Below are 26,416 nucleotides of genomic sequence, written 5' to 3'. Positions count from 1 at the left end.
TCCCAAAGTGCTGGGATTACAGGCGTAAGCCACTGCACCTTACCCAGTTGTTTTGGTTATTAGATCCCACAAATAAGTGAGAAAATGGCGTGTTTGTCTTTCTGTGCCTGGCTTATGTCACTTAACATAATGATCACCATTGTTGTTGCAAATGACAGGATCTCACTCTTTTTGTGGCTGAATAGTATTCCATTTTATGTATGTACCATTGTGTCTATGTATCTGTTGTTAGGCACTTAGATTGCTTCCAAATCCTAGGTAATGTAAATAGCACTACAATAAACATGGGAATGCAGATATCTTTTTGATATACTGATTTACTTTCTTTTGAGTATATACATTATAAGTATACATAAAATATTAGTTTGGTGCAAAAGTAATTGTGGTTTTTGCTGTTAAAAGTAATGGCAATTTGATCTTGTTGTGTAATATTTCATTTGGCATATATTCCATAGTTCATTTAGCCTAAGGAACATCTGAGTGGTTTCCGATTCAACACTATTATGAATTTGGAGTTTCCTCAAAGAACTAGTTTTCATTCTTTAGAACTTGTGTGAGCAACTTTCAAAATGTTTATGAAATGTGTTCAAACGTTGCTCATACCCAGCAGTGGTATTGCTGGATCATATAGTAGATACAGTTTTAGTTTCTTTAGGAATCTCCAAATTGTTTTCCATAGTAGATGTAATAATTTATATTCTCACCAAAAGTGTACAAGGGTTCCCTTTTATCCATATCCTTACCAACATTTGTTATTATCTGTCTTTTGGACAGATCATTTTAGCTGAGGTGAGATGATATCTCATTATAGTTTTGATTTGCATTTCTCTGATAATCAGTGATAAGTACCTTTTTCTATGCCAATATGATATTTGTATGTCTTCTTTTGAGAAATGTCTATTCAAATATTTTGCCAATTTTTTATTGGATTATTAGATTTTTTTCTATAGAGTTGTTTGAGCTCCTTATATACTCTGGTTGTTAATCCCTTGTCAGATGACTAGTTTGCAAATATTTTCTTCCATTTTGTGAATTGTCTCTTCACTTTGTTGATTGTATCCCCTGCTGTGCAGAAGCTTTTTAACTTGATATGATCCCATTTGTCCATTTATGTTTTGATTGCCTGTGCTTGTGAGGCCTTACTCAAGAAACTTTTTCCACCCTTATTATAATGATACCTGAAAAAAAGAAAAGAAAAAGAAAGGAACATTTGCCTAGACCAATGTCCTGGATATTCTCCCCAGGGTTTTGTTGTAGTAGTTTCATCGTTTGAGGCTTAGACTTAAGGCTGTAATTCATTTTGATTTGATTTTTGTATATGTTGAGGGGGAGAATTCTAGTTTCATTCTTCTGCATATGAATATCCAGTTTTCATAGCATTATTTATTGAAGAGACTGACTTTTCCCTAGTTTATGTTCTTGACATCTTGGTCAAAAATGAGTTGACTGTAGGGTGTATTCATTTTTTTTCTGAGTTGTCTATTATGCTCCATTGGTCTATGTGTCTGTTTTCATGACAGTACCACACTGTGTTGATGACTATAACTCTGTAGCATACTTTGAAGTCAGGTAATATAATTCCTCCAGTTTTGTTCTTTTTGCTCAGGATTGCATTTACTCAAATTATTCTGAGTCTTTTATGGTTTCATATAAATTTTGGCATTTGCTTTTTCTACTTTGAAGAATGTCCTTGCTATTTTGATAGAGGTTGTATTGAATTTGTTGATTTCTTTGCATAGTATGGACATTTTAACAATATTGATTCTTCCAATCCATGAACATGGAACATATTTTCATTTTTTGCTATCCTTTTCAATTTCTTTCTTCTGTGTTTTATACTTTTCATTATAGAGATTTTTCACTTCTTTGGTTAAGTTAATTGCTAGGTATTTAACTTTATATGTGGCTATTGTAAATGGGATTCCTTTTTTATTTCTTTTTCAGATTGTTCACTGTTGGCATATAGAAATGCTACTTATTTTTGTATGCTGATTTTGTATCTGGCAACTTTGGTAAGTTTTTCAGTTCTAATGCTTTTTTTGTGACATCTTTAGATTTTTCCAAATATAAGATCATATCATCTGCAAACAAGGATAATTGTACTTTGTCCATTGCAGTTTGGATGCCCTTTATTTCTTTTATCTGATTGCTTTAGCTAGAACAATCAACACTACACTGAATAAGAATGGTGAAAGTACATTCTCGTCATGTCCCAGATCTTAGAGGAAAGACTTTCAGTTTTTCCCCGTTTAGTATGATACTAGCTGTGGGCCTGTTATATATGGCTTTTATGTTGAGATATGTTCCTTCTATCTTCAGTTTTTTATTTAGGGTATTTTATCATGAAAGGAAGTTGAATTCTATCAAATGCTTTTAATGATCAATGAAAGAATCATATGATTTTTATCCTTCATTCACTTGATACAATATATCACATTGATTGATTTGCATATGTTGAATCATCTTTGCATTACAGGAATAATCCCCCTTGTTCATGATGGAAGATCTTTCTAATGTATTGATGAATTGGTTTGCTAGTGTTTTCTTCAGGACTTTTGCATCAATATTCACTAGAGATATTGGCCTGTAGTTTTCTTTTTTTGATATGTGTTTGTCTGGTTTTGGTATCACGGTAATACTGATCTAATAGAATGAGTTTTAAAGTGCTCTGTCCTCCTCTATATTTTGGAATAATTTAAGTAGGACTAGTATTTGTTTTTCTTTAAATGTTTCATAGAATTTCAGCATTGAAACTAAGTCCTGGGCTTTTGTTTACTGGGAGAATTTTTATTACATTTTGATATTGTTACTTGTTATTGGTGTGTTCACATTTTGGATTTTTTTTTATGGTTCAGTCTTTGTAGGTTGTATGTGTCTAGGAATTTTACTATTTCTTCTAGATTTTTCACTTTGTGGACTTACGTTGCTCATAGAGGCCACAAATAATCCTTTGAATTTCTGGGATAGCAGTTGTAACATCTCCATTTTCATTTCTGATTTTATTTATTTGGACATTTTTTCATTTTTTCTTTGGCTAAAGTTTGTCAATTTTGTTTAATTTTTTAAAAAACAACTTTTTGTTTCATTGATTTTTTTGTTTGTTTTTTATTTCAATTTCATTTATTTCCACTCTGATCTTTATTATTTATTTTCTTCTAATTTTGGGTTTGGTTTGCTCTTGCTTTTATAGTTCTTTAAGGTTTAGAATTAGGTGTTATTAGAGGTTTTTAATCTTATTTGTTTTAGGCACTTAAAGCTATAAGCTTCCCTCTGAGTACTGCTTTTGCTGTATCCCATAGGTTTTGGTATGTTTTGTTTCCATTGTCATTTATTTCAAGACATTTTTTAGTTTCCTTCTTAATTTCTTCATTGACCCACTGGTCATTCAGGAGCATATAGTCTAATTTCAATGTATTTGTATCATTTCCAAAACTCCTATTGTTATTAACTGCTAGTTTTATTCCATGGTGGTGAGAGAAAATGCTTGATATTATTTCAATTTTTTGTGTGTTTTAGGACTTCTTTTGTGACCTAACATATGGTCTATCCTTGAGAATGATCCTTGTGCTGAGGAAAAGAATGCATATTGTGCAGCTGTTGGATGAAAAGTTCTGTAGCCGGGCGCGGTGGCTCACGCCTGTAATCCCAGCACTTTGGGAGGCCGAGGCGGGCGGATCACAAGGTCAGGAGATCGAGACCACGGTGAAACCCCGTCTCTACTAAGAATACAAAAAATTAGCCGGGCGCGGTTGTGGGCGCCTGTAGTCCCAGCTACTCGGGAGGCTGAGGCAGGAGAATGGCGTGAACCCGGGAGGCGGAGCTTGCAGTGAGCCGAGATCGCGCCACTGCACTCCAGCCTGGGCGACAGAGCGAGACTCTGTCTCAAAAAAAAAAAAAAAGAAAAGAAAAGTTCTGTAAATATTTATTAGATCTATTTGGTCTCTAATGCAGTTTAAGTCTCATTTTTCTTTTTTTTTTTTCTGATGTTCTGTTTGGAAGATTTACCCAGTGTTGAGTATGGGGTGTTAAGCCTCCAACTATTATTGTACTGGGGCCTATCTCTCTCTTTAGCTTTAGTAATATTTGCTTTATATATCTATGTGTTCCCATGTTGGGTGCATATATATATAAAATTGTTATATCCTTTTGCTGAATTGACCCTATTATCATTATATAGTGACCTTCTTTGTCTTTTCTTACAATTTTGTCTTGAAATTTGACATAAGTATAGCTACTTCTGTTCTTTTTTAGTTTCTATTGGCACGGAATATCTTTTTCCCTCCCTTTACTTTTAGTCTGTGTGTGTCTTTTCATGTAAAGTGTGTTTACTGTAGGCAACAGATCAATGGGTCTTGTTTTCTTTCATTCGCTCAGCTAGTTGATATCTTTTGATTGGAGAGTTTAGTCCACTTACATTCAATGTTATTATGTATATGTAAGAACTTACTCCTGCCATTTTTTTATTTGTTTTCCGGTTGTTGTGTGATTTTCTTTTCCTTCTTTCTTTCCTTCCTGTCTTTTTTTTAGTAGAGGTGATTTTCTCTGGTGACATAGTTTTCTTTCCTGCTTTTCATTTTTTCTGTATTCATTGTATGTTTTTTGGTTTCAGGTCATGTCAAAGCTTGTACATACTGTCTTATAACCCATTATTTTAACCACATAACAATTTAACACTATTTGCATAAAAAACAGACAAAACTAATGAAAACTCTATGCCTTAACTTCATCCCCTTGCTTTTAAATTATTATTTCTATTCATATCTTATTTTACAGTTGTGTCTTGACAAGATGTTACAATTATTATTCTTGATTGGTTCATCATTTAGTCTTTCTACTTAGGATAAGAGTAGTTTACACACCACAGTTACTGTATTATAATTTCTGTGTGTGTGTGTGTGTGTGTGTGTGTGTGTACTTGCTATTACCAGTGAGTTTTGTCCCTTTAGGTAACTATTTATTGTTCATTAATGTCCTTTTCTTTATGATTAAAGTAATACCTGTAACATTTCTTACAGGCAGGTCTGGTGTTGATGAAATCTCTCAGGTTTTGTTTATCTGGGAAAGTTTTTACTTCTCTTTCATATTTTAAAAATATTTTCACCAGATATACAATTGTAGGGTAAAAGATCTTTTTCCCTTCAGCAACTTAAATATATCATGCCACTCTCTCTTTTCGGTCCAGTAAGGTTTCCACTGAAAAGTCTGTTGCCACACATATTGGATCCTCATTGTATGTTATTTGTTTCTTTTCTCTTGCTATTTTTAGAATCTTCTCTTTATACTTTATTTTTGGGAGTTTGATTATTAAATGCTTTCAGTTAGTCTTCGTTGGTGAAATCTGGTGTCCTATAACCTTCTCATACTAGGATTTTGGTAACTTTCTCTAGGTTTGGGTCCTTTGTTATTATACACTGGAACAAACTTTGTACCTCTATCTCTTTCTCTGCCTCCTCTTTAAGGCGAATAACTCTTAGATTTGCCTTTTGAGGCTATTTTCTAGATCTTATAGGCATGTTTCATTGTTTTTTATTATTTTTCCTTTGAATTCCTTTGTGTATTTTCAAATAACCTGTCTTCAAGCTCATTAATTCTTCTGCTTTATCAATTCTACTATTAAAGGACTCTGATGCATTCTTCAGTATGCCAGTTGCATTTTTCAGCTCCTGAATTTCTGCTTGTTTCTTGTGAATTATTTCAATCTCCTCCTTAAATTTATCTGATAGAATCCTGAATTTCTTTTTTGTTGTCCTGAATTTCTTTAAGTTTCCTCAACACAAGTATCTTGAATTACCTATACAATAGGTCACATAATTCTGTTTCTCCAGGATTGGTGGCTGTTGCTGTATTTAGTTTATTTGATGAGGTCATGTTTTCCTGGATGGTCTTGATACTTATAGATGTTCATCTGTGACTGCGAATTGAAGAGTTAGGTGTTTATCGTAGTCTTCACAGCCTGGACTTGTTTGTACCTGTCCATCTTGGGAAAGCTTTCCAGATATTTGAAATGACTTGAGTTTTGTGACCTAAGATGTATCTGTTTTATGGTGCATCCAAAGCCCAGTAATACTGTGATTCTTGTAGATGCACCGAGGTCCTACCTTGATAGTCTTGGACTAGACCCAGGAGAATTCTCTGGATTACCAGGCAGAGATTCTTGTTTTCTTCCCTTACCTTCTCTCAAACAAATGGAGTCTCTCCCTCTCCCTCTGTTCTGACCCACCTGATCCTGGGGGGTGGACTGACATGGGCACCCCTGTGGCCATTACCAATAGGACTGGGTCTCACCTAAGGCTTGCTGTAACCACTTCCTGGCTACCGTCTATGTTCACTCAAGGTCATGAGGCTCTACAGTCAGCAGGTGGCAAAGCCTACCATGCCTGTTTCCTTCCCTTTAGGGCTGTGAGGTCCTGCAGGACCCAGGCAGGTTTAGAGGTGTCATCCAGTAGTTAGGGACTAGAGTCAAAAACCTTAAACATATATTTGGCATTCTATTTTACTGCAGCTGAACTTGTATGCAAACTACAAGAGAGAGCATTTCCCAGACTTCTCTCCCTTTTCTAAAAACAGAGGAGAGTCACCTCATGGCCTATGACGCCACAGTTCCACTGTAAGACTACCATCAATGTTTCCTTCAGGGCCAAAGGCTCTTCAGTCAGCTTGTGGTAAATGCTGGTGGCTGGGACACTCCCTTCAGGGCAGTGGACTCCCCTCTGGCCCAGTGCAGATTCAGAAATGCCATTCAATGCGAAGTCCTGGAATCACAGATCCCAAGAGCCAACTTGGTATCTACCGACTTGTGGCCAGACTAGTACCTAAGGTGCAAGACAAAGTCTCTTTCACTATTCCCTCTGCTTTTCTCAAGCTGGAGTCTCACATCAAAGCCAGTGCAGCTGGGAATGTGCTCAGTCTCACCTGAAACCAGCAAGTCTCTGACCCTCAATGTAGTTACCTGGGTATTATTGCTGGTTATTCAGAGCCCAAGGGCTCTTCAGTTTGCAAGTGATGAATCCTACCAGGACTGGATCCTTCCCTTCAAGACACTGTGTTCCCTTCTGGCCCAGAGTGTCTAGAAATGTTGCACAGGAACTAGGGCCTGAAATGGCGGCCTTGCAACTCTTGACCAGTGCCTATCCTGCTGTGGCTGAGTTGGTATCCAAAGTCCAAGACAGTCCCCTCACTCTTCCTGCTGCTCTGCTCAAGCAGTAGGAAGGAGTCTGTTTTGGAGCTGTGAGCTGTGCAGCCTGGGGTTAGAGGAGGGATGATGTCAGCACTGCCTTACTTTCCTGGCTGGTGTCTTAGTAGTTTGTGTGCCCCCTGAGTCCTCTAGCTCTAGGCCCAGTTCAACACTGGGACTCACTTAAAAGTTGTAATCCTTGTTGTCCAAGCTGCCTTTCAAGTTTATCAGAGCCCCAGAGGAGAGGGTTAGCCCACAGTGGCAAGGCTTTCAGGAAGTCAAATTTTGCCTGCTGGAATTGGCAATTTTCCTCTGTCTAGGGCTTGTTTAAATGCTTAAATGCTCCCTGCATGGGTGGATGCCAGCTGAGTTTGGTCCAGTTTTGCTTTCTTTTATAACAGGGTAGCACTGTGTTCAATGCCTCAAAATTGCTACACTATACCTCTCTCTATTGTGCAGAAACACTCCACACCACACTGCTGCTGCCAGAGGATGAGGGAGGACTGGTGTCTATAATTTGAGACTGTTTTCTCTACCTCTTCAGTGCCTCTTTCAGTTATATGAAGTTAAAACCAAGTAGTACTGTGATTGCTCATCTGACTTTTTGTTCTTATAAAGGTTTTGTTTGTTTGTGTTTGTTTGTTAGTGTAGACAGTTGTTAAATTGGTATCTTTGTGGTTGAGATGATCAGGAGAGGTTTCTCTTCTGCCATCTCGCTCCATCCCTCTCCTTCATTTTTAGTTTTTTGAGGAACTCTATACAGTTTTCCATAATGGCTGTACTAATTTGTATTCCTATCAACTGAGTAATCAATTTCCCATTTGTCCACATCCTGGCCAACACTGTTATCTTTCATCTTTTTCAAAATACCCATTCTGACAGGTACTAGATAATAACTTGTGGTTTCAATGGGCATTTCTCTAATGAGTAGTGATGCTGAGCATTTTTTAATTTATCTATTGACCACTTGTATTTTTTTTTTTTTGAAAAATACCTATTCAGGTCCCTTGTCCAGTTTTAAATTATGTTGTTTTCTTTCTATAGAGTGTTTTGAGTTACTTATATATTTTGTATATTAACCCCTTATCTGATGCACGGCTTTCAGAAATTTTTCCTGAATCTTGTTTGTCTCTTCACTCTGTTAATTGTTTCTTTTGTTGTATATTTTATTTTTTCTTTAACTAGACTACATTATTGTGGTTGGTTATTTAAAATATCTCCTTCAACATACTTAATAGTCCTCCAAATTATCATTACGATAAGTACCCAAATCTTTATCTTGAACATACCCTCCTCACCAGGCAAAAAGTAATGGACATTTTCTGTAGTCTTCAGTGATTATTCCTGATTAATGTTTACGCCATATTGATTTTGCAAGAAGTTACTTCTGTCATTCTCGGCAACATTTTCAACAAATAATGCCATTAAGTAGGCTATTGGAAAAATATATTCCTACAAAGGTGTTTCATCTATAAGGTAAAAATAATTTATAAGATTATATAGTACAATTGAAGAAGTTTGGTAAGTATACATTCTATCTTTCTTACCTTTTCTGATTTGATTGGAAAATAAATAGCATTTAAGCGCGCAAATAAAAAATATTGTCTTCAGAGGGCAATTATGTATAAGATCACATTTATGAATACTATACTAGGATCAATTTGATATCTTTTGTGGAAAAGCCAATTATGAAAATCAGTATTTTACCTTATTTAGATTAAAAAGAGAAAAATGCTTTGGTGACAAAGAAAACATATTTATAAACCAAGTAAATAAATATGTGAATATAAGTGCTTATAAATTGTGCATTGCTCTGCTAAATGAACTATTTAAAGGAGACAGAACTAGTTGCCATAGCTATTTTATAAAATCAAACGTAGATTTTAGTTTACTTTTGTATCCTTGTAGTAGAACTTCATAAGACTAATAACTCACATTTTATCAGTTCAATTGATTTAAACTGGATTTTTGCTTTTAAATCACATGTTAAGATTGCTCTTAAAAAAAGCAGATGAAACTTGCTTCAAATACCTTATTTTATTTCCACTCATGTTGGGCACGAGTGCCTTTATCTTCTAATTATGAGAAACTTTTTTTTCTTTTTTGGTGTGTATTTCAACATCCTTTCTGCTTTCCAGGTTTACCATTTTAGAATGTACCATTGACTAGCCTTTCCATTCCAAACTAGTATCTTCAAAATTCTCAGTGAAATTTATCAGTTCTATATCTTCAGGAACTACACCTGGGCTTTCCTTGGCCAAAATGTAAACTACCTGTTCCAGTTCTCTAGGCTTTTTTTCCTATTCTATTTTTTTCAGGTGTTTTTGTTTGTTTGTTTTCTCATCCAGCCAGTATGCCTTTCACCCTCTAAACACTTGTGTCACAAATGTAGAATCTCTTCCTTTTTTAGACAGTATTTTTTAAAGAAAATTTATTTATTTTTGTTAGCTATTGACAAATTATAATTGTATGCATTTATGGAATACAAAGTGATGCTATAATATCTGTATACAATGTGGAATGATTGAATTGAGCTAATTAACATAACCATCACTTCAAAAACTTATTTATTTCTCTTGTCTAAATGAAACACTGTACTCTTTTATCAACATCCACCTATCACCCTCCCCCACAGTCACTGGTTTCTGGTAACCACAGTTCTGCTTTCTTCCATGTTAGCTTCTTAGCTTCCACATACAAGAACATGTGGCATTTGTTTTTTTATAGCTGGCTTATTTTACTTAGCATAATGTCCTCCATGCTCATATATGTTGTTGCAAATGATATAATTTCCCTCTTTGTAAAGGCTGAATAGAATTTTATTCTGTGTGTATACTACATTTTTTGTCCATTACTTAACTGATGAAGGTTTATTCCAAAACTTGACAATTATAAATAAAGCTACAATAAACATGGAAGTGCAGGCATCTCCTTGACATATTGATTTCAAATCCTTTAGATATACTGCTGAAATTGTATTTTTACTTTTTTGAGGAACCTCCTCCATACAGTGTTCACCAATGGTTGTACCAAATAACATTCCCAAAAATAGTATAGTAGGGTTCTCTTTCTCCACACCCTCCCCGACACTTGTTATCTTTCATCTTTTTGATAATAGCTATCTTGATAAGTGTAAGGACATACCTCATTGTGGTTTTAATAGGCATTTCCACAATGATTAGAGATGCTGAACATTTTTTAAATGTATCTGTCGGCCATTTGAATGTCTTCTTTTTAGGAAGTATCTGCTCTGATCATTTGCCCATTTTTAAAATCAGGTTATTTGTTTGCTTTCTGTTGAATTGTTTGCAATTCAACAGAATTTTGAATATTAATAGTAGAATATTAACTCCTTATTAGATGTATGGTTTGCAAATACTTTTCTCTCAATTCATAGGCTGTGTCTTCATTCTGTTAATTTTTTTCTTTACCCTATATAAGTTTTAAGTGTGATATAATTCTACTTCTCTATTTTTGGTTTTGTTCCCTGAGCTATCATGGTCAAATTTAAAAAAAAATTGTCTAGACAATTATTGTATAGTTTTCCTGTGTTCTTTTTCTCTTTTAGTAGTTTTACAGTTTCACTTTTTACATCAGTTTTTAACCCATTTTGAGTCAATTTTTGTATATGGCATGAGATGAGGGTTCAGTTTTATTCTTCTGCATGTGAATATCCAAATTTCCCCATTTCCTTTATTGAAGAGGCTTTTTTCTATATTGTGTTTTAGACAATTTTATCAAAAATCAGTTGGCAGTAAATGATTTTTTTTTTCTTTTTTGGCTCTCTATTCTGTCCATTGGGTGATGGATGTGTCTATTCTTATGCCAGTACCATGCTGTTTTAATTACTATCATTTTGTAATATATTTTGAATTCAGATAGTGTAATGCCTCCAGCTTTGTTTGTTTCAGTGTGCAAGATTGTCTTGGAAATTTGTGCTTTTTTGTGGTTTTATATAAAGTTTAGTTATTTTTCCATTTCTGTGAAAAATGAATTTACATTTTGGTAGAATTTTCATTCAATATGTAGATCACTTTGGGAAATAGGGACAGTTTGTTTATTTATTTATCTACTGAGACAGAGTCTCAGTTTGTCACCCAGGCTGGAGTGCAATGGCATGATCTTGGCTCACTGCAACCTTTGCCTCCCAGGTTCAAGCAATTCTCATGCCTCAGCCTCCCAAGTAGCTGGGATTACAGGCCTGTGCCACTGTACCCAGCTAATTTTTTGTATTTTTAGTAGAGACGGGGTTTAATATGTTGGCAAGGCTGGCCTCAAACTCCTGTCCTCGAGTGATCCACCTATCTCCGCCTCCCAAAACGCTGGAATTACAGGCATGAACCATCACACCTGGCTAATAGTGACATTTTAACAATATTAATTCTTCCAACCAATGAACATAAAATATCTTTACATTTACTTGTGTCATCAATTTCATCAGTTTTGAAAATTTTAGTCTGCAAATCCTTCACATCCTTGGTTAAATGTATTCCTAAGTACTTTTTATTCTTAGTAACTGTTGTAAATGAAATTTTTTTCTTGATTTCTGTTTCAGAATGTTCATTGTTAGTGCACAGAAACAGTACTGACTTTTACATGTTGATTTTTTTTTATCCTGCAAGTTTACTGTATTCATTAATTAGTTCTAACAGTTTTTTTTGTGGAGTCTTTAAGTTTTCATACATAAGAGCATGTCATCACCAAACATGAACAATTTTCTTAATCTTTTTCCATTTGGAAGTATTTTATTTCTTTCTCTTACCTAATTTTTCTGGCAAGGAGCGCTGTAGTCACTTGCAGTACTATAGTGAATAGAAGAGGTGAAATTAGACATTTATGTCTTGTTCCTGATCTTATAGGAAAAGTTGCCATTGTTTTCATCATTAAGTATAATGTTAACTGTGGGCTTGTCATGCATGGCTTTCATTGTGTTGAGTTACATTCCTTCTGTAGCTAATCCATTGGGAGATTTTATCATGAAAGGATGCTGAATTTTGTTAAATGCTTTTTCTGCCTCTAATGAGATTGATCATATGGTTTTTGCCCTTCATTCTATTAATAAGGTGTATCACACTTATAAATTTGGATTATGTTGAATCATCCTTGCATCCCTGGGATAAATTCTACTTGATCATATTAAATGATTAAATGATTCATTTAGTACACTGTTGATTAGATATTCCTAACATTTTGTTGAGGATTTTTTGCATTTATTTTCATTTGGGATATTGGCCTGTAATTTTTTTTTTTCTTATAATGTCCTTGTCTGGCTTTGGTACCAGGATGATTCTGCCCTCATAAAAAAAATTGGAAATACTCATTTTTGTAAGAGTTTGAGATGGATTTATATTAGTTCTCCTTTAGTGGTAGAATTAAGTAAAACCATCAGATCCTGAACATTTACTTCATGGGAGACTTTTTATTACTCATTCTCCCTTTAATGGTTATTTTTTATATATTTTCTATTTCTTCATGATTCAGACTGAATAGGTTGTGTGTATCTACAAATTTATCCATTTCTTCTAATTTATCCATTGGTTGCATACAATTATTCAAAGTAATCTCTTATGATGCTTATATAGCTATACTATCAGTTGTAATTTTTCTCTTTTTTCTGATTTTAGTTATTTGAATTGTCTCTTTTTTGTTATCCTAGTTGAAGTTTCATTGACTATGTTTATCTTCTCAAAGAAATTCTTGATTTCATGTATTTTCTTCTATTGTTTTTCTAATCTCTATTTTATTTATTTCTCTTCTAACCTTTAATTTCTTATTTCTTCTAACTTTGGGCTTGGTTTTTTTTCTTTTTCTTTTCTTTGAGATATAGCATTAAGTTTTTCATTTGAGATTTTTAAATATAGAACTGATTTTGCTGTATCCCGTAAGCTTTGGTATGTTGTGCTTCCATTATTGTTTGTCTCAAATTTTTAAAAATGTTCCTTTTGATTTTTTCTTGACCCATTGATTGTTCAAGAGTATGTTGTTTAATTTCCACATATTTATGAATTTTCCAAGATTTCTTCTGTTTTTGATTTATAATTGCATACACTTGTGATTAGAAAAAATATTTGATATATTTTCAATTTCTTCAATCTGTTCAGACTTGTTTTGTAGCCTAACATGTAATCTATCCTGGAGAATGTTCCATGTTCCCTTGAAAAGAACATGTATTCTGTTAAATGAAAGGTTCTGTATGTGTCTATTATACCTGTTTGGTCTAAGGATATTTCAAAGCTAATGTTTTCTTATTAATTTTCTGTCTGAATGATTTGTCCATTGTTGAAAGTAGGGAACTGAAATCCTCACTCTGATTGTATTGCATTTGATATCTCCCTTCAGATCCTTTAAGATTTCCTTAGTATATTTAGGTGTTCCAATGTTGGGTGTATTATGTATTTATACTTGTTACATCTTCTTGGTAGATTTATCCTTAAACATTATGTAATAACCTTCTTTATCTTTTTTACTGTTTTTGATTTAAAGCCTACTTTAAGTATAACTAACCTTGGTCTCTCTCTTTTGGTTTTCATTTACATAGAATATTATTTTTCATCCCCTCACGTTCAGTCTATGTGTGGCCTGAAATGTGAGTTGAGTCTATTTGGGTAGCATATAGTTGGGTCTTGTTTTTTATTTTTTTATTTTTTATTTATTTATTTTTTTTGACTTTTTAAAGAAGTAAGCCTTTATTTCCTTGTTTTGCAAATAAAGCTGGCTAAGTTAGTTGCTTTTTGGTGATTAGTCAAAGAGACCAAATCCCATATCCTCGTCCGACTCCTCCGACTCTTCCTTGGCTTCAACCTTAGCTGGGGCTGCAGCAGCAGCAGCAGGAGCAGCTGTGGTGGCAGCAGCCACAGGGGCAGCAGCCACAAAGGCAGATGGATCAGCCAAGAAGGCCTTGACCTTTTCAGCAAGTGGGAAGGTGTAATCCGTCTCCACAGACAAGGCCAGGACTCGTTTGTACCCGTTGATGATAGAATGGGGTACTGATGCAACAGTTGGGTAGCCAATCTGCAGACAGACACTGGCAACATTGCGGACACCCTCTAGGAAGCGAGAATGCAGAGTTTCCTCTGTGATGTCAAGCACTTCAGGATTGTAGATGCTGCCATTGTCAAACACCTGCTGGATGACCAGCCCAAAGGAGAAGGGGGAGATGTTGAGCATGTTCAGCAGCGTGGCTTCGCTGGCTCCCACTTTGTCTCCAGTCTTGATCGGCTGCACATCACTCAGGATTTCAATGGTGCCCCTGGAGATTTTAGTGGTGATACCTAAAGCCTGGAAAAAGGAGGTCTTCTCGGGCCCGAGTCCAGTGTTCTGGGCTGGCACAGTGACTTCACATGGAGCAATGGCACCAGCACGGGCAGCAGCTGGCACCTTATTGGCCAGCAACATGTCCCTGATCTCAGTGAGGTCCTCCTTGGTGAACACAAAGCCCACATTCCCCCGGATATGAGGCAGCAGTTTCTCCAGAGCTGGGTTGTTTTCCAGGTGCCCTCGGATGGCCTTGCGCATCATGGTGTTCTTGCCCATCAGCACCACGGCCTTCCCTCGAAGGGACATGCGGATCTGCTGCATCTGCTTGGAACCCACATTGTCCGCTCCCACGATGAAACATTTCGGATAATCATCCAATAGTTGGATGATCTTAAGGAAGTAGTTGGACTTCCAGGTCGCCCTGTCTTCCCTGGGCATCACGGCGGTGCGTCAGGGATTGCCACGCAGGGTTTAAAGACGATGTCACTTCCACGAGGACGCCTGGCGAGAGCGGGTCTTGTTTTTTAAATCAAGTCAGTAATTCTATGTCTTTTTATTGGACAATTTAATTCATTTACATTCAAAGTAATTAGTGATAGGTAAGAACCTACTACTACCATTTTGTAATTTATTTTCTGATTTTTTGAGCTTTTATATTTGTTTCTTATTTAATTTCAAAAACATTATTATAGTTGAATACTAAAACAAAAACAATAGCAGGTAGTGAACACATTATGATTACAACCCTTCACTCACTCACTCACTCACTACTGCTCATCAAGTGCCAGGAGTGAGTGTTACTCTTTGGTCCTTTTATGAAGTTTGGCACTGAATACCACCTCTGGGATGATGTTTATCATCCTCATCTGTTTCTCCATTGTAACAGTGCTGTCTTTCCTGATATGAATCAAAGTTCTAACTTGATCCATTTCATCAATCTCTTCTATTTCCTTCCTGTCAGGTAGAAGTTTACCCAACTGAGAGAGCTTATCATGAGAGAGAAAACCATTCTCAGGAAAGTTTACCTTGAATTTGATGATTAGGTGATGCTTTTCAAATGCTCTATGAAAAATTGGCATGACTTCATTTAGCACACATTTGATATCTCCATGTTTGACAATCTGACCTGGGTGACAGGTGATGACTAGTTCAGTAGTCAAGAGTGGATATTGGTTTTTGGAAACCACGCAATATTTTAACCAGTTGTCTGTCCATAGACATAAACTAGTCTTCTTGTCAACTAAAAACAGCATGGTCCTTTTCATCTAATTCAATTATAGTATCTCCTGGTTCCAATCCTGGTTCTTTGTCTCCTTCACTATGAAATGTTATCTTCTGGCCATCTTTTATGCCTTTGTCAACACGAACTTCTAGAATCTTTTTCCTTCAAACTGTCTTTCTTCCATTTCAGTTTTTACATCTATCTTTAGGACTGATTCATTCTCCATGACCCTGGCACTCCATGCATGCATACAGACTAAGTATGCTGAACCATCCCAGGCCCTGTCACATGAATTCTTATTTGCAGTCCAGAACTTGGCAATTGGGACAACATTATACTTCTCTCTTCTTTTTTTCCCCACTTCTGCCTTCACATTAGTCACAAATTACATTCTTGTGAAGTGCCAATTTTCTTGTTGTACCATCACAAACATTTTCTAAGGTTTTTGAGAGCTGATGCACAACAAAGTTACTCCTCTTTTCTCTCTGCATTCTTCTTCCTCCATAAATAATTATATCGAAGATGTCCATAGGGGACCCAGAACTGCCACTTGCTCAGTCCTCTTATTTACCTGTTATCTTCCTTTGTTATGTAATTCCCTTTTCTTGGCATCAGAAATAATTTTGTAAGCTTGAGAAATCTGTTTAAACTTCTCTCCATTTGGATTTTTATCAAGGTGGTACTTCAAGGCCAGTTTCCTATAAGCCTTTTTCAATTCTTCCTTAGTGGTACTTTCTTTGACCCTCTAAAAAATCATGGAAAGTGGTTTGTTTCACCATTTTCTGCAACTACAGCTAGTAAGGGGGATGAGGCCAGTGTGAGAAAGCAGAAAGGACTGTAGTAGCTTTTTGAAGCTCAGGCAGCTGCCACTTCTCTGCATCTCACTGAGTCTTCTGGAAAGTTCTGCCTGGTGAACTGAAGCCCTTGTCTTTTGTCTTCTGCTTGTTTTTTATACACATTTTTTCTTCCTCTATTGCCATCATCATTTGTGACTTAATGGTTTTCTGTAGTGAATTGTTTATATGTTTATATTTATATTTTAAAAATCTAGTATAGATTTTTGCCTTTTTGTTATAAGACTTACACAAAACATACTTATAACAAACTATTTCAAGCTGATAACAATTTAACTTTGATTGCATTTGATTTTGTAGAGTTACAAAACTCTACACTTTTATTCTACCCACTACATTTTATGTTTTTGATGTCAAAACTTACATCATTTTATAATTTGTGTTCCTTGAAAATTAAATTTTACCTATTGTTGTTTTGATGCATTTTTATTAACTATCATACTGAGATAAAATTGGTTTAAACATCACCATATCAGAGTATATTGAATATGATTCTGTATTACTTATACCATGATTTTTTTTTGCTTTTGTATGTTTAAGTTAATAATTAGTGGTCTTTGGTGCATCTTAAAGAATGTCCTCTAGTCATTCCTGTAGGGCAGGCTTAGTGTTAGTGAACTATCTTAGTGATATGGTTTGGCTATGTCTTCACCCAAATCTCACCTTGAATTGTAATAATCCCCATGTGTCAAGAGCAGGGCCAGGTGGAGATAATTGAATCATGGGGGCAGTTTTCCGCATACTGTTCTCATGATAGTGAATAAGTCTCATGAGATCTGATTGTTTTATAAATGGGAGTTCCCCTGCACATGCTCTCTTGCCTGCCACCATGTAAGACATGATTTTGCTCCTCCTTTGCCTTCTGCCATGATTGTGAGGCCTCCCCAGCCATGTGGAACTGTGAGTCAATTAAATCTCTTTCCTTTATAAATTACCCAGTCCATCATATGTCTTTATTAGCAGTGTGAGAACAGACTTAATACAGTAAATTGGTACCAGGAAGTAGTGGGGATGCTACTATAAGGATACCCAAAAATGTGGAAGAGACTTTGGAACTGGGTAACAGGAAGAGGTTGGAATACATCAGAGGGCTTCGAAGAAGACAGGAAAATGTGGGAAAGTTTAGAGCTTCCTAGAGACTTGGAGGTCTCAGAAGAGGAGAGGAAGATGTGGGAAAGTTTAGAACTTCCTAGAGACTTGGAGGGCTCAGAAGAAAAGAGGAAGATATGGGAAAGTTTAGAACTTCCTACAGACTTGTTGAATGCCTTTGACCAAAATGCTGATAGTAATATGAACAATGAAGTCTAGGCTGAGGTGTTCTCAGATGGAGATGAGGAACTTGTTGGGAACTGGAGTAAAAGGTCACTGTTGCTGTGCATAGAGATTGGTGGCATTTTCCCCATGCCCTACATGTCTGTGGGACTTTGAACTTGAGAGAGATGATTTAGGGTATCTGGTGGGAGAAATTTCTGAGCAGCAAAGCATTAAAAAAAAAAAAAAAAAGCAGAGGCCAGACACAGCAGCTCACACCTGTAATCCCAGCACTTTGGGAGGCCAAGGAGGGCAGATCACCTGAGATTAGGAGTTTGAGACCAGCCTGACCAACATGGAGAAACCCCATCTCTAGTAAAAATACAAAATTAGCCACGCGTGTTGACACATGCCTGTAATCCCAGCTACTCAGAAGGCTGAGGCAGGAGAATTGCTTGAATCTGAGAGGCGGAAGTTGCAGTGAGCTGAGATGACACCATTGCATTCCAGCCTGGGCAACAAGAGCAAAATTCCATTTCAAAAATGAAATTTAAAAAAAAAAGCATAAATGATAAAAGCTGGAAAAATTTGCAGCCTGATGATGTGATAGAAAAAACCCCATTTTCATGGGAGAAATTCAATCTGGCTGCAGATATTGGCATAAGTAAGGAAGAGCCAAATGTTAATCATTCCAAGACAATGGGGAAAATGTCTCCAGGGCATGTCAGAGACCTTCACCTGCAGCCCCTCCCGTCATAGGTCCAGAGGCCTAGAAGTAATAAATGGTTTTATGGGCTGGGCCCAGGGCCCCCCTGCTGTGTGCCGCCTAGGGACTTGGTGCCCTGCATCCCAACTGCTTCGCATCCAGCCATAGCAAAAAGGGGCCAACATATGGCTCAGGCCATTGCTTTAGAGGGTGCAAGTGCAAGACCCATGCCTTGGCAAGTTATACATGGTGTTGGGCCTGCAGGTGCACAGAAGTCAAGAATTGAGGTTTGGAAATCTCCACCTAGAGTGCAGAAGATGTATGGAAATCCTGGATGTCCAGGAAGAGATGTGCTGCAGGGACAGAGTCCTCATGAAGAACCTTTGTGAGGGCAGTGCAGAAGGGAAAGTGGGATGGGAGCCCCTACACAGAGTCCCCATTGGTGCACTGCCTAGTGGAGCTGTGAGAAGAGGGCCACTGTCCTCCAGACATCAGAATGGTAGAGCCACTGACAGCTTTCACTGTGCACCTGGAAAAGCTGCAGACAATGCCAGCCTGTGAAAGCAGCTGGGAGGTGACTGTACTCTGCAAAGCCACAGGGTGGCACTGCCTAAGCCCATGGGAGCCCAACTCTTGCACCGTTGTGACCTGGATGTAAGACATAGAGTCAAAGTAGATCATTTTGGAACTTTAAGGTGTAATGACTGCCCCATTGGATTTTGGACTTGCATGGGACCTGTAGCCCCTTCATTTTGGCCAATTTCTCCTATTTGAAATAGGTGTAATTACCCAATGCCTGTACCCCAATTGTATCTAAGAAGTAAGTAATTTTTTAAAAAATTTTACAGGCTCATAGGCAGAAAGGACTTGCCTTATGTCAGATGAGACTTTGGACTGTGGACTTTTGAGTTAGTGTTGAAATGATGTTCAGTAATATTCACAGACTTTATTCATTCTTATTTTTTCTTGGCTTATTTTAATGGTTAATTTCAGATATTCTGTCTTCTAACGTACTGATTCTTTTCTCTGCCTGATCAACCCTGTTGAAGCTTTCTATTGCACTTTTCCTTACATCCATTATATTATTTATCTCTAGGATTTCTATTTGTTAGTTTTTTAATTTTTGAAATTTCTTTGTTAGTGTTCTCATTTTGTTCATTTATTACTTTTGAATTTCACTTAATATTATATTATTTTTTACATGTATTCTTGAAGTTATTTAAACTTCTTTAAGAGGATTATTCTTAATTCTTTGTCTGCCACTTCATAGAACTCCATTTCTTTAGAGTCATTGTTGGAGTTTTCTTGTTTCTTTTCACTTATTTATTTATTTTATTGTTAAATTTCTCTTATTATTTTTTAAAATGTACTTTATTTTAGATTTATGGACTATATCTGCATGCTTTTTTACATAGGTATATTGTGTACTGGTGGGGATTGGGCTTCTGGTACATTCATTAATGAAATATTGAACATTGTACCCAAAAGGTAATTTTTCAAAACTCACTCCATGTCTATTATTTTGGAGTCCCTAGTGTCTATTTTTCTTTCTATCTATCTATCTATCTATCTATCTATCTATCTATCTATCTATCTGTCTGTCTATCCATCCATCCATCCATCCATGTGTACCCATTGTTTAGCGTATACTTACAGGTGAGAACATGAGATATTTGGTTTTCTGTTTCTGCATTATTTTGTTCAGAATAATGGCCTCCAGCTCTATCCATGTTGCTGCAAAGGACATGATTTTATTCTTTTTATGACTGGGTAGTATTCCATGGTATATAGATACAATCTTTTCTTTATCCAATCAATCTTTGATGGACACTTAGATTGGCTTCATGACTTCACTATTGTAAGTTGTACTGCAATGAATGTATAAGTGCAGATGCCTTTTAATATAATTATTTCTCTTCTTTTAGGTGCATACACACTCATAGGTTTGCTGGGTCAAATGGAAGTTATATTTTTAGTTCTACGAAAAATCTCTGTACTGTTTTCCATAGAAGTTGAACCTATTTACATTCCCGTGAACAGCGTATCAGTGTTCCCTTTTCTCCACATCCATAACAACATATGCTGTCTTTTTACAGTTTAGCAGTAGCCATTTTGAACGGCTTTACATGATATTTCATTGTGGACTTAATTTGCATTTAACTGATCATTACTAATGTTGAGCATATTTTTATACAGTTGTTAACCACTTGTATGTCTTCCTTTGAAAATAGTGTAGTTCATGTTCTTTGCCCACTTTTTAATGGAGTGTTTTGTTTTGTTTTGTTTTGTTTTCCTGTTTAGTTGTTTGAGTTCCTTGTGGATTCTGGATATTAGTTCCTTGTCAAATGCATAGTTTGCAAATATTTTCTCTGATTATTTAAGTGGTCTATTTACTCTATTGATAATTTCTTTTGCTGTGCAGACACTTTTGGTTTAATTAAATCCCATTTGTCTATTTTTGCTTTTGTTGCATTTGCTTGTAGGGTGTCATCACAAATTGTTTGTCTAGGGCAGTGTCCAGAAGAGTTTTCCTAGTTTTTCTTCTATGTTTTTATAGTTTCAGATCTTACTTTTAAGTCTTTAATACATTTTGGGTTTCAATTTTGTTTATGCATCCAAAAGACCAACAACTTAGTCCAAGAAAATATTTGTTATAATTTAGAGTTTTCTGAATTTATTAAGACTTGCTTTATGGCCAAGTATATGGTTAATTTTGGAGAATGTCCCATGCACAGATGAAAAGAATGTATATTCTGTGGTCGTTGGATGCAATGTTCTGTAAATGTCTTATAGGTACATTTGTTCTATAGTCCAGTTTATGGCCAGAATGTCACTGTTGATTTTCTGCCTTGATGATCTGTGTAGTGATATCACTGGGGTGTTGAAGTCCCGTACGGTTATTGTATTGCTATCAGTTTGTTTTCTTAGGTCTAGTAGTATTTGTTTTTTGAATCTGGGTGCCCCTGTATTAGATGCATACATATTTAGAATAGTTAAATCTTCTTGTTCTATTGAACCGTTTATCATTATATAATGCATTTTTTTTGGTGTGTTTTTACTATTATTTAAAATCTGTTTTATCTAATGTAAGGATGGCTACTCTGGCTCACTTCTGTCCTTCATTTGTGTTATATATATTTTTCTATCTTTTTACTTCGAATCTGTAGCTGTCGTTAGTCATTACGCCTTTCTATTGTACACAGCAAATGGCAGAGACTTATTTTTTAACCCAATTTGCCACTCTGTATCTGTTAGGAGTATTGAGGCCATTTACATTCCAGGTTAATATTATTATGTGGGATTTTGTTCTTGTCATAGTGTTGTTAGCTAGCTGTTTTGACGTTTCAGTTGTGTAATGTTTTCTAGGATTTGTGATTTTTGTACTTAAGTGTTCTTTTATGATGGTGAATACTATCCCTTCATTTCTATCTTTACAACCTCTTTGAGCCAGTCATGTGGTGACAAATTCCCTTAGCTTTTGTTTGTCTGGAAAATACTTTATTTATTTTTCACTTATGAAGGTTAGTGTAGCAGGATACAAAGTTGTTGGCTAGCTTCCCCCACCACCACCCAGTGCTAAAAATGGCCTTCTAAGCTCTTCTGGCTTATAGAGTTTCTGCTGAGAAATCTGCTATTAGTCCGATAGAATTTCCTTTACAGATGATGCTTCTCTATTGCCACTCTTAGCATTTTTTCCTTCCTGTTGACTTTGGATAGTTTGGTTACCATATGCCTTGGTGTGGTTCTTCTTGGATTGTATCTTGCAGGAGTTCTCTGAGCTTCTTGTATCTGAATATTCAAATATTTCCAAAGGTCAGAAGATTTTTCCTGAATTATTTTCTAAAATATATCTTCCATACTTTTTACTTTTTCTGTTATAGGTTTTCCTGTTATAGGTATGGAATACCTATAACTCATAAGTTTGAATACTTTACACATCCCATATTTCTCAAAAGATTTACTCAGTTTTTAAAATTCTTCTTCATTTTTGTCTGAGTGAGTTAATTCAAAATGCCTCTCTTTCAGCTCTGAAATTCTTTCACTCAAGTTAGCCTATTGTTAAATATTTCAATTGTATTTTGTAATTTCTTTAATGGATTTTTCATTTCTAGGAGTTCTGTTTAGTTTTTTTTGTAATGATGTCAATCTCTTCTTTATATCCTGAATTGCTGTTGTGATCTATTTGTGTTGTTTTCAGCTCTCTATTTGATCTCATTTAGCTTCTTTAAAATGAACATTTTGAGTTTTTTATGTGATATTTCAAACATTTCATTTTGGTTAAGATTCATTGCTGGAGAATTAATGTAGTGCCTTGAGGGCATTGTGACACTTTGTTTTTTTCCTACTTTTACAGTCTTCCCCTCATCCCCCTGGCTGCTTCTCCTCTGGATAATCTATCTCCCCTTATTTTTTGCATTTGATTTCATTTGGATGAAATTTCCCACCCTACCGCCCATTGTGGAGGTGTCTATAATATATGTTGTCTATGGTCCTTTGACTTTGGTCTGGTTGCTTTCAGTGACCAAGAGTCTGTTTTTAAGGTCCTTGGTTATAGATAGCCTTTTTATAGTGCCTTTTCTAAATTCTGGTTGTAGTAGCCATGTTCTAGGCATGTGAGCAGATTCACTGGCACCTATGGGACTGAGGTGATATTGGTATCAGGAAACTTACCTTGCTACCCAGTGCTATGCACTGGTTTCGAAAGATTTCCTATTGTGTTGTGCTGTTCCTCCTCCAGGCCAGTGGGTGGAGCTCATGGGTAAGAGCCAGAGAACTTCTCCCAGTAAACAAGGATTAAGTAGATATTCATTTGCGTCAAGGATCAAGTATATACCCATCTACATCATCAGTCACAGCTGATACATATAGGTATATATACTTATTCCTTGTTAACCTGGAGAAATTTTCTATTTCATCAGATAATGGGCTGATTTGTGTAATGCACAGTAGTCTGAGCTCCCTGCTTAGCCCTGGAGGGAAGGACCAAGATGACGGGGACTGAGCTGGGCAGACCCACCTACAGGTTCTCAAATGGTAGGCATAGGCACCATCTTTGAGGTATGGTCTTGTGGATAGCCATTAAGCACTTAGAGGTGTGTCTAGGCATGGAATTGGAAAACACACACTTCCCTAAGTTCTCTTCATGGGAAGGGGGGTGGCCTAAACTTCTAATCTAGAAGAGCTGGTGCTCCAAACACCTGGAGATATGTCTAGGTGTCAAGTGGAGAGAATGCCACTGCACTAAGATCTCTGCAACTAAAAGGAAAGGTGGCTCAGGCTCCTAATCCATGCAAATAGATGTGCCTAATGCATGGAAATATGCCCCAGCAATGATTGGAAAAACTGCTATTACATGGTCTTTGCAGGGGATGGGAGAAACTACTTAAGTTCCTAATCTGGTGTGGGGGGCAGATGTGTCTCAAGGTGGGTGATATGTCAAGAGAAGGAGCAGAGAAACTGCCACCATAAGATCTTTGTATAGGAAGGGCAGGGCAGTTCAAACACCCAATATGTGAGAGTAAGTGTGCTAAATGCTTGGAGTTACATCCACGTGTGGAGCAGAAGAAGTGCCACTGCACCAAGTCCTTTGCATGGGAAGGAAATGGTGCCTTAGGCTTCTATTCCAGGAAGGTATGTACACCAAAAGCCTGGAGATATGTCCAGGTGTGGAGCAAAAAGTTTACCTTTGCACCAAGATTTCTGCAAAGGGGATTGTGTAGTCTCCTAATCTAGGGTAGCTCAGTCTCCCAATCCAGGTGAGTGATTACTTCGATTGCCTGGAAAAATGTCCCTCTGTGAGAAGGGAAGTAATCACTGCTACAACAAAGATTTTGTAGGAAAAAGGAGGGGCACTGCGGGCTGATAATCCAGGTGATCAGGTGTGTGCTGAATGCCCTGGAAACATGTCTAGGCATAAAGCAGAGAGGACTCCAGTGCCCCAAAATCTCTGCATGGAAAAAGAGCAAAAACTAATCCAAGTGAGTGGTGATTCAAATGCCTGGGAATATGCCTGGGTGTGAGGTGGAGAGAGGTTCTCTACACACAGATGCAAGCAAAGGATTGATTGGACCGTACTTCCAATTCAGGGGAGCAGGACTAGGGTCTGCCTTGCTCTTGCTTCTCAAGACTGGTGGGGCACTCTCCCCTGGTTGACCAAGGGAGCAGTCCGGGACACCTAGCAATGGCATATGCAGGCTGGTTCCAAGTGACAAACCTGTCCCTGGCTGCAAATCCCAGATTAAATCTTGGCTTCAGCAACTCTTCCTGCTGCAGTCCTGTGACTGGAGAGAGCGGATTCCAGTGCTTACTGCTGCGGTGCTCTCCACACTTGCCATTCAATTCTGGCTGTGAGCATTATTCCTCCAATGCAGAGCAGCTACTCCAATCTCTGGCCCTTGACCAAAATGCCTGCAGTGGCTGCCGCTTCCAGGTTAACAAACAATGACTGACTTTCTATAAGCCTGGATTAAAAATGATTTCCTCCTCTCAGTTCTGGGCATGGGAAAATGCCTACAGCGTTTCTCAGTATCTTTTCCTCTGGCTGTCTCTTCAAGTTTTCTCCTGGGCTTCAGAGGAACTAGGTACTCTCTCTTGGCCAGGGTTGCATGGTATCCTAGTGGAAAGGTGAATCACAGCAGGAGACTCTCCTTCCTCATGTACTGGAGCTTCTCTCACTTTTATCAGCGGAATGCCATCATGGAGGCTGCTTGCCCACTTTCTCCTCCCTGAGATCTGGGTTGTTGTTCACTATTCCAGTGAATTCTCATTTTCCTTCTTGAATTAAAGTTCAGAGAGTTTATCTTTATGCACTGTTTTGCTATTTCCAAGTGGTTGAGACATGCTAAAAGCCTCTAGTACACCATCCTGGGGAAAAAAGACTTTGTTAGCTTTTTCTGGAGCCGTTGTGATCTCCTGATCCCTTATAGTCTTCACGTCCTTGTCATAATGTCACATTTGTAGAGACAGCCACTCCTCTGGCTTTTATAGGTATTCTTTGGCAGAGATAGGCCTTGCCTATTTAGTCTAGCCTATGATTCTAGATGGGCCAGATGGTAACAACCCTGGGCAAGCAGGGCTTGTTTTAGGCTCTCTACATGGCTGGGCTGCTGCCCCTGCTCTAATTTTAGGTGAGACTGCTCGCTGGACTCCCTCTGCAGTGAAACCACTGGCTGAGCTCTGCAATTGAGGAGAGCTGCTGGATGGCCACTGCAGTTGCCTTTGATTGGGCCAGGCCACAGAATGTGACTCTGCAATTGACCACAGCTGCTGGATGTCCACTGCAAATGCCCCTGATTGGACCTGGCCAATCAGATCTCATTGGGTCTGGCCTGGTATTCCTTGACCGGGTAGTACTGCTATTTGACATTTGTAGTTGGACAAGGTTGCAGACTGGGCCCTGAAACTAGGCTGAGTCACTGCTTGGGATGGATGGGACCAGTTTCTATGCTCAGTAGAAGTGATAGGTTGAGGTTTGCTTCCCTACCTAGGTAGGGTAGGATTTGAGACTGAGCTGAGTACTGTTTAAGCTCCCAGTGTAACAGAACTAGTTCTGGCACTTGCTGTAATGTGCTGTGGCAAGTTGTCTACCTCTCTGGGCAGGTGACACTCTTCATTTGTCAAACTAATTCTATTATAGTATTGGATACCAAGCCAGTAACATGACACTTTAATTTGAATAATTTAGATCAGTGAGATTTTTGTCGTATTGTGTATTTGCATTTAAGCTCTATGTGGAATAGAATATAGATGTCCCTTATTGACAGTAATTTTGGATGTCAGGAAGAAAAGATTTCCCTTCTTTTTCTAGATTTTTTTTCTCTTTCCCTTACTTTTAAAGAGAAGAATGGTTGTCATAGCATTTGCAGTCAATGTAATATAAGAGATTAACCTCTCTGAGAAACAACTCACAATGTAAAACAACTATTTGTGGTCTGTCTCTTTTCTTTAACTCT

General features: G+C 37.2%; 1 protein-coding gene and 1 pseudogene across 1 annotated transcript; both read right to left on the bottom strand.

Moving 5' to 3' along the window:
• Nucleotides 1-13,841: 13,841 nt before the first annotated feature.
• On the bottom strand, nt 13,842-14,952 carry LOC126932837 (60S acidic ribosomal protein P0-like). The gene has a single exon (XM_050752073.1). The coding sequence runs from the start codon at nt 14,867-14,869 to the stop codon at nt 13,913-13,915; it is 957 nt and encodes a 318-aa protein (XP_050608030.1). The 5' UTR covers nt 14,870-14,952; the 3' UTR covers nt 13,842-13,912.
• A 292-nt stretch (nt 14,953-15,244) lies between these two features.
• Nucleotides 15,245-16,432, bottom strand: LOC126932834 (dnaJ homolog subfamily A member 1-like; annotated as a pseudogene).
• Between the last annotated feature and the right edge of the window lie 9,984 nt (nt 16,433-26,416).

The sequence above is a fragment of the Macaca thibetana genome, chromosome 12 (assembly GCF_024542745.1).
Source record: "Macaca thibetana thibetana isolate TM-01 chromosome 12, ASM2454274v1, whole genome shotgun sequence".
NCBI classification, from domain to species: Eukaryota; Metazoa; Chordata; class Mammalia; order Primates; family Cercopithecidae; genus Macaca; species Macaca thibetana.
This window is presented reverse-complemented; position numbering and strand designations above follow the sequence as displayed.

Excerpts from the sequence above, each read along its gene's own strand:
- LOC126932837 (XM_050752073.1), bottom strand. The coding sequence starts at position 14,869 with ATGCCCAGGGAAGACAGGGCGACCTGGAAGTCCAACTACTTCCTTAAG.